Below are 8,308 nucleotides of genomic sequence, written 5' to 3' on the forward strand. Positions count from 1 at the left end.
ATTTCTATCTGCTATAAAATTGACATAACAAAAGTACAAATCTATAACACATTTGACTAAAATTCTCCTCTTTGGAATGTTCTATCATGTCCCACACATTCGTCATGTATGTATTTGACAGTCTTGTTTAAAGCACCAAGATGTGCCATATCTCATTAGATGGCAGGGGTCCCTGGCTCTTTCCTCTAGGAGCAAATAAGTCCATCAGATAAGTCATGGTGTGTCACAGGCCAGGCATGGGCTGTGTGTGTGAACTATGATCCTGAGTACACGAGGGGACTGGACTGACGTTGCCTCTCTGTTTGGGCTGGCGACGAATGGGTCCTTTTCGCTCACTCTGCCCACGGTCCGCTCACAGCCCATGAAATGGGCATGGTCTTCCAAGATGTCAGTCAATCTGCTGACCACAAGACATCCTGAAGCTAGACTCAACCCCCTGAAACCTGATCCCTTGCCTCCTTGGGGTGGAACTTTCTCAAGTGTCTTCCGCTCAATAAAAAGGGTTTCACAACATGCTCCTCTCTATTTTGTCTGCCTCCCTTGCCTCTCTTGTGGGAGCTGAAGAACCCCAAGAAAAACATATTTTCTCTCAGTGTGGTTATTTGTGCCAACCCAGTTTGCCTGGAGTGACCCTGACTGATTTAGTTGTGTGTCGCCGCAATGGTGGTGGTTTGTAGCAATTCAGAAGTCATTGTATGATAAAGAAGTAAATGTAATCAAATGGGGATGGTCAGCATGTGGTTGAATACAGAGAAGCTGGTAAGCAACACTTTGCAGACCTTGGAGATGAGCAGAAATTTTCAAATGTTGAATGTGGGATAGAAAGATAAAGGAAGGTGATGATTTCAGGCAGATAAGAGAATAGTAGGGAAGTTAAGGACAAGTTCAGCATGTTGGAGTTGCACATTGAGAAAGAATTTTGCATAGATAAATTTTGTATAGTTGTAAAGTTTCTTGTACACTTTAGATTAATAAATTTAGGTTTTATTTTTTAGGTTATTAGATCCTGTGTGTGTATATATATATTTTTCTTTTTAAAAAATCAATGTCATTGGTAGAATTGCATATGGACTGGAATAATACTGACAACTGGTAGTATAGTAAGTTGGCCATGGTCAAGAAGAAGAAAGCTGAATTTTTGAGCTGAGTTTATAGCAATTCAGACAGAAGACACATTTCTGATAGAACCTCTGATATTTAGTGACAGGTTGGAATCTAATGGTACTTGTGAGTGGGAAGACAAGGAAATAACTTATAGTAAGAAAGTGAATGGATATGGAGTTGACATAGGTTTTCTGTTTGCCAAATTCAAAAGTAAAGTTTTCTGTTCTGGTCTGGTGACTTTCCCTGGAATTTAGACTGATAGGAATTATCAGGTTAAGCAAGAAGTTACCAAATGCTGCTGAAGTGGCCTGTTATGGAGTCAAGCAGAATAAATTATTCATGTTTTTGTTTAAATGTTTCTTTATCAGAAAGCATTCCCTGATAGAAAATAGCAACTCTGCCACTGTCTATTTCATTCCATACCCTTACGGGGCTCTATTTTTCACTGTAACACTTATTATACCACCTGACATAATATCTATTTGTGTGTTTATTTTCTCTCCCCTTACCTGAAAATCAGCTTTAGCAGAAACGGACTGTTTTTCCCTCTGTTACATTCCCAGACCGTGGGACCATCACTGGCACAGAGTGGTCAACAAGAAGTATTTGCTGAATGTTGAGTCTATATTTGCCATGCAGCAACTTGGCTTTTATTTTGCAGAACTTAAGCAGTGACATTTAAAAGTTCAAATCATGCTCTAATCAGTTTTCTGAATGGTAATTTGCTATTGTCTGAAATTTTGTGATAGGTAGAGCACCTGGTATCTGTCATCCTTTCTTCCTTTTTCTCCCTGCCACATGCATTTCAGTTGTACTTCTTGCTAATAGTGAACAGTAAACCACCTTCTCAAGTTCCTCAGCTCAGAACTGAGGAGATGAATTTGGCTTCCCCATTGTTTTGTATCTATATTTAGTTTCCAAGTTTTTATAGCTTTTCACATGTTCTCTCCTGACTTGACACTTCTCTATTGCTTAAAGCATCATCCTGAGACTTTTTTTTTGGGTCTCTATTTAATCTCTAACTGTGGTTTGCCACCCTGTTTATTGATGAAAACCATTTTCTCAAAAGTTATCCCCATCATATCTTCAGTGACTCTTGTCTAAGAAGAATATTCCAGCTTAAAGTTCTAGACTATCATCAACTTGATATTTCCCCAGCACTTCTCACAAGATCCCCAAGCTTTTTAGGTATATTCATTTCTCTGTGTAATGAAGCACAGTGTAGTGCTTGAATGCACACATTTTCAAAAGCATATAACCGTAGTTAAAAATATAGAAGTTATAATTTCCTAGGCTTTCTTAATTAACCTATGGTTAATTGACAGACTTTTTTTTTGGTGGGGGAGGGGGTGGTACTGGGAATTGAACCCAGGGTACTCTTCCACTGAGCTACATCCCAGCCCTTTTTATTTTTTATTTTGAGACAGGGTCTCACTAAATTGCCCAGGCTGGCCTCAAACTCGGGATCCTCCTGCCTCAGTCTCCTGAGCAGGTGGTATTATAGGTATGGACCACTGGACCTAGCTTAAATATAGGCAAGAATACTGAGACAAGAGGATTGCAAGTTTAAGACCAATCTCAACAACTTAGCAAGGCCCTACGCAACTTAGTGAGATCCTGTCTCAAAATAAAAAGGACTGAGGATGTGGCACAGTGGTTAAGCCCCTCTGGGTTCAACCCCTGGTACCAAAAAAAAAAAAAAAGGCCATCTTTTGATGCAAACATTCCTCAATTCTTCCAATTATTCTACATGAACTACAAAAAACTTTTCATCACATTTCATCCTTTTTTTGTGAGGTGAATTAATTTCATGTTTCACATAGAATTTGTAAAAAAAATTTGTGTTTGGGATATTAAGTGGGAAACAAAGACATTCTAAGAAGAACAGAAGATAGACGTGTAAAGAAATAGTTGTTATATAATAAATGCTGTGCTGTATGTATCAAAGCATCCTTTAACGCACTCATATTTATCAGCATCTTAAATAAAATACAGAATGAAATAGACTGAAACAGCATTCTTACTTCATTTATCACACTTTGTGCTAAGAGCAGGATAAGAGTAACATAAACCAAAAAGTCTAACCAAAATCTCTTCAGTTAAATTGCAAAACAGCCCAGTCAGCAGGGGAGCACTTACCTAGGAAATGTAGAAATAAGCAGATATACACCAGTTTATTTCTTCCTAGGTAGATGTCAGCCAGCCACCCCACAAGCACAGGAGTAAGTATCGAAGTTCCAATAAAACACAAGTTCAAAATGGCTGCCTGGTAATTGTGGTAGCCCAGTTTGACGGTGCAAAAGGGGATCATGTTGCAGACGACTTCAAAGAAGGTGAATCTCTCACACAGCTCCACCAGAAGCAAGCAGATTCCAACCTGAATTTTTTTCACAGAGTTTGGCGATGAAAAATAACCAATATGTCTTACAGTTTTCTCCCTCTCAATGCTGAGATGTAAGGCCACTTCCTCATCTGTTATTGTAAAGTGTGTAACAGACATGACCACCCTCCTCGAAAACAACTTGTGTTAGTGGTTTGGACTTGGTGATTTTTACCCCCATCTCTCTAATGAGAAAATAAGTAAGATTGTTGCTTTGAATTTCACATACCTATGCAAAAATTTTTTTAAGGCTTTTGCACATTAATGTTCATTTTCATGATCCAGAAGCACAAGAGAGGAGACTTGAGTATTTGAACATTCATGGTTCAGTGTAGCCAAATCTGATTTGTTTGTTTAATTACTTAGAGACTAAATTAGGCTCTTCCTCCAAAATTATATTGAATTACATGAATCCAGTTGCCTATGTATGGAAACTCGTCTGCCTCACACTGATAAAGGTTTAAATACTGAGGCAGAAGAAGCAGTTTTTCAGGAGAATTTGAGCAGAGATCAAGAAATAATTTGAGTCTAATAATTTCTGATATTTTAATTAAACAAGCCAGAACATTACCAAGAGATAAAACGCAAAAGGAAATCTGTTTTGAGGGGGCAGGATACCTTATCATTATTACATTTCTTGTTATTTTTGGTTGGGGTTCTGATAAGAAAGTTAATTAGGTAACAAAAGTGCTAGTACATTTAGGTAACAAGCAGAGTTTACAAGAAAGTAATTTAAGTGTATTAATGAAAGGAGAAAATATTAGACAAAACCCCACTTCCTTTAAGTTGACCCCATGCTTGTAGAACAGACTCTCAGAGGAAATCAGAATCAAAAGGCACCATTTGACTTCCTTATTATTAATCAGCAGTTAGGGATATAGCAACCAGCTTCCATGTGCTTTGGGGAATATTGGATCTGGTCTCACCCTGACCTTCCAGCTGGGTGAATGGATATTAGCATTCTACTTTGGAAAGCAGGAGGGTACCAATTAAGCTAAAAAAAATGGCATCAAAACACCACCTTATCATTTAGGGTTTAGCTACAAGGACATAGGAAGACAAGAGGATGGAACAATTGGGTTAAAGTCATAATGATTCAGAACATGAGTATAGGAATGTTATTTTCTTATTGGCGTCAAAGCCAAAAGACCACTGGGCATGGTGACACATGCCTATAATTCCAGAGATCTGCAAGGCTGAGACAGGAGGATTGTTCAAGGCCAGACTCAGCAACTTATCGAGGCTCTAAGCAACTTAGTGAGAGCCTATGTTGATATTTAAAAAGTTGGGGAGCTGGGGATATGACTCAGTTAAGCTCCCCTGGGTTCAATCCCTGGTATCAAAACTACACAAAACAAAACAAAAACCAAAAGACTAATGAAGATTTTAGACTCTTATATGATTAATTTTTGTCCTGAGAGATTGGAGCAAAGCACTTTCTTTTGATCCCTTCTGATAGTCTTATTGCACCAGTAGCTATTTTTATCTGCTCAGCATCACTTTTTCCCACTTTATCAATCATGTTCTATTTTTCCTTTGTGTAGAATGATCAGGCAATTTATTACCCAAATTTGGGCACTTTTGTGAGTGAAACGTACATTACCTGTAGTTACTACTGAAAAACTGGTGTAAACTAAGATTGTCCAGGGCCAACTCCAGCATGATGTCAACTTACTTTTGGGGAATAATGTTCAATTAATACATGAATTCATGGTGGGGCTGTTAATCATAGTGTCATTGTTTTTCCCACCAAGGGGATCAATGCATGGCCTAAGAGATTCTTTGTACTTCTCCCCTTAGAAGTTATAGTCATGTGTGAAATGACTCAAGAAAGTACATGTTAGAAGTTGAACCATTCATAAAGCAATACCATATGAAATTGCCCATGAACCTCAGCCCTCTCTGGTTCTTATCCTTTAGGAGGCAGGAAAAGGTTGCCCTTCTGTAAAAGGAAATCAATTTAGAGAGGTCAAGGTCTTCAGGAAAGTGTTTGAGCATTTTGAGGAACCCTCAACTGGGTCCAGAGTTTTATTTGGGTTTCAGCATTACCTCCCAATCTTTCGGGGGTAATATCTGGTATGTACTTTCATATGTCATCCAAGCTTATCAGAATAGAAGAGGAACCATGTACAAGTTTTCCATCTGCCATCTTCAGAACTCCACTAGTATGGGCCAGTGGGCAACATGCCATAGGTTCAGATCCTCAGCCTCCTGCTCCATCTCATCCTGGGACCAGCTGCATGTTAGAAATTGGTGGTGATGGTGGTTGTGGGGTCCTTCATACCTGAAGGTACCACAGTGGATGTCCCAGCACCACCCATGCTTTAATTTTTGTTTTGTGAAAAGACATTCTCTGTGTAAACCCCCATTCTTTCATTATAAAGAGGTTCTGAAAATTATACAGTATCTATACATTTGTCCTTGTGCCCAGTGTGAGAGAGAATTATTTTAACCCAGATGATAATACCTCGTATAGTTCCAATCTCATAATTCTCCAGGTTGATATATATGTTCCTTTTTCTGAGGATGACTAAAAGTAAAAGCTGACTGGGTGTGGTTGTATGTGCCTGTAATCCCAGAAACTCTGAAGGCTGAGGCAGGAGGATTACAAATTCAAGGCCGGCCTAGGCAATTTGGTGATAATCTGTCTCAAAAATAAAAAATAAATAAATGAATAAAAAGCTCAGTGGTAAAGCATCCTGGGTTCAATTTCTAGAATAAAAAAAATTGAAGGTTGTTGTACTCTTGCAGGGTTTTTCTTCCACACCATACAGTGACCATTCTGGACCTTGCTATTGGGTTGAATTCTTTTTAGAAGTGTATCTATACAATGTAAGTAAGATGAATGAGTTATCACATTATGATGGTTAATTTTAGTGTCGATTTGGTTGGGCAACAGTGTTCCTATTTATCAAGTGTTCTGGATGTTTCTGTAAGGGTGGTTTTGGATTTTGAGTAAAGTAGATTGACTCATCCAATCAGAGGGCTGAATAGAACAGAAGATGCATCTTTGTGGAGCAAGGGGGATTTCTCTAGCAGACTGCCTGTGGAGTTCATCTGCAAAAGGGGCTCTTCCTGATTTTCCAGCAATCTGCCTTGGACTCAAACCTCCACTCTTTTCTGAACCTCCACTCTTTCAGCCTCTCCTGTTAGAATGTGGGCTTACCAAACCTCCACAATCACGTGAATCAATCCTCAGAATAAATTATTTCCTGTAATGCACATCCTACTGATTGTTTCTCTGGAGAACCCTTACCAATATAGATACCATCTATATTAAGGCCCCCTTTTCTTTCTCTTTGATCATGAAGGAGGAAAAATAAAGAGCTTAAGAGTATGGAATCCATAGCTTCCAAATTCATATATTTAACTGAAACACATCTCCTGAGTTCCCAATAAACTGATGGACATCTTCCCCTAGCTTTCTCACTGAAAATCAAATAGGTGTTCTAAGCTTAACTTGTTAACTTCTTTCACATTGTGTTCCTTTTGCCTTGTTTTCTGTGTGGTTTACAACATCACCCCTTACTTAAATATTCAGGTTAGAAGAAATGTCTCTTCGTTTCTTCCTGGTTTATTATATCTACGTTTTCCCAGGAAAAAAATTCTTTTTCCATATTTTATTGATGCATTATAACTATACACAATGGTAGCATTCATTATTACATATTCATACATGCACATAGTGTAACAATATAATTTGGCTAATGTTGTTCCCAATTATTTTCCCTTTCCCTCTCTTCCTCCCTCCCCTTAAACCCCTTGCTCTATTCTACTGGTCTCCCTTTGATTTTCATGATATCCTTTCCCCCATCTTTCTTGTGATTTTTCCTCTCTAACTTCCACATATGAGAGAAAGCATATGATTCTTGATTTTCTGAGTTTGGCTTATTTCACTTTGCATAATGGTCTCGAGTTCCATCCATTTCCTGCAGATGACATAATTTCATTCTTCTTTATGCCTGAATAAAACTCCATTTTGTATATATACCATATTTTCTTTATCCATTCATCCACTGACAGATAAATAGGCTGGTCCCATAATTTGGTTATTATGAATTGTGCTGCTATAAACATGGGTATGCATGCATTTCTACAGTGTGCTGACTTTAGGTCTTTAGGATAAATACCAAGGAGTGGTACAGCTGGCTCCTATGGTGGTTTTATTCCTAGTTTTTTTTTTTTTTGAGTTATCTCTATACTGTCCCAGGAAATATTTATGGAGTACCTAACATGTTCCAGCCACTATTTTAGATTTTGGGGTTGGGGAGGAGTGTCAATTAAAATTTCTAAATATTTCATAAATTCATTCTTTTTCTTCATCTCTATGTTACCATCTTAGGTTGAGCTGTCTGACATTTCTGGCTTGCATTTTTGCCTCCAGTCGTGCTTCTTTATCAAACCTCAGTCGTTTGCATATCATTTTCATCAATTTTCCATAGTTGTATGTCCTCTTTTCCCTCTGACTGTCCTGATTTTTGTCATCTCTTATAGTTATATTTAAAATGCTTTGATTTTTAAAAATCAATTAGTATGTTTAACAAGGAAACTTTAAGTTAATGCTGTAAATGAAATCATTTGCCATAAATAGAAGGTAAAACAAACATAACATGAATTAAGAATAATACTTAACATTAAGTACTTTTTTCTTGGTGGGTGAGGCTCTTTTTCAAGTATGAATTCATTTATCTTAGAAACCATCTTATGAAGAAGCTATTACTTTTATGATCACATTTGAACATCATAGGAACGGAGGCACTTATAATTAAAGAACTTAACACCAGTAATAAGTAGCAGAGCAGGGACTGACACTTAGGAGGCTGA

General features: G+C 37.8%; 1 protein-coding gene across 1 annotated transcript in view; it reads right to left on the bottom strand.

Moving 5' to 3' along the window:
- Slc15a5 (solute carrier family 15 member 5) overlaps positions 1-3,604 on the bottom strand; it is an 86,114-nt gene extending 82,510 nt beyond the window's left edge. The window contains exon 1 of the mRNA XM_046436204.1: positions 3,244-3,604. Within this exon, the coding sequence (XP_046292160.1) occupies positions 3,244-3,604 (361 nt within the window). The remainder of the gene's footprint in view (positions 1-3,243) is intronic.
- Positions 3,605-8,308: the final 4,704 nt, after the last annotated feature.

The sequence above is a fragment of the Marmota monax genome, unplaced genomic scaffold (assembly GCF_021218885.2).
Source record: "Marmota monax isolate L192 unplaced genomic scaffold, Marmota_monax_Labrador192_F-V1.1 WCK01_AAM20220418_F8-fsc00012, whole genome shotgun sequence".
NCBI classification, from domain to species: domain Eukaryota; kingdom Metazoa; phylum Chordata; class Mammalia; order Rodentia; family Sciuridae; genus Marmota; species Marmota monax.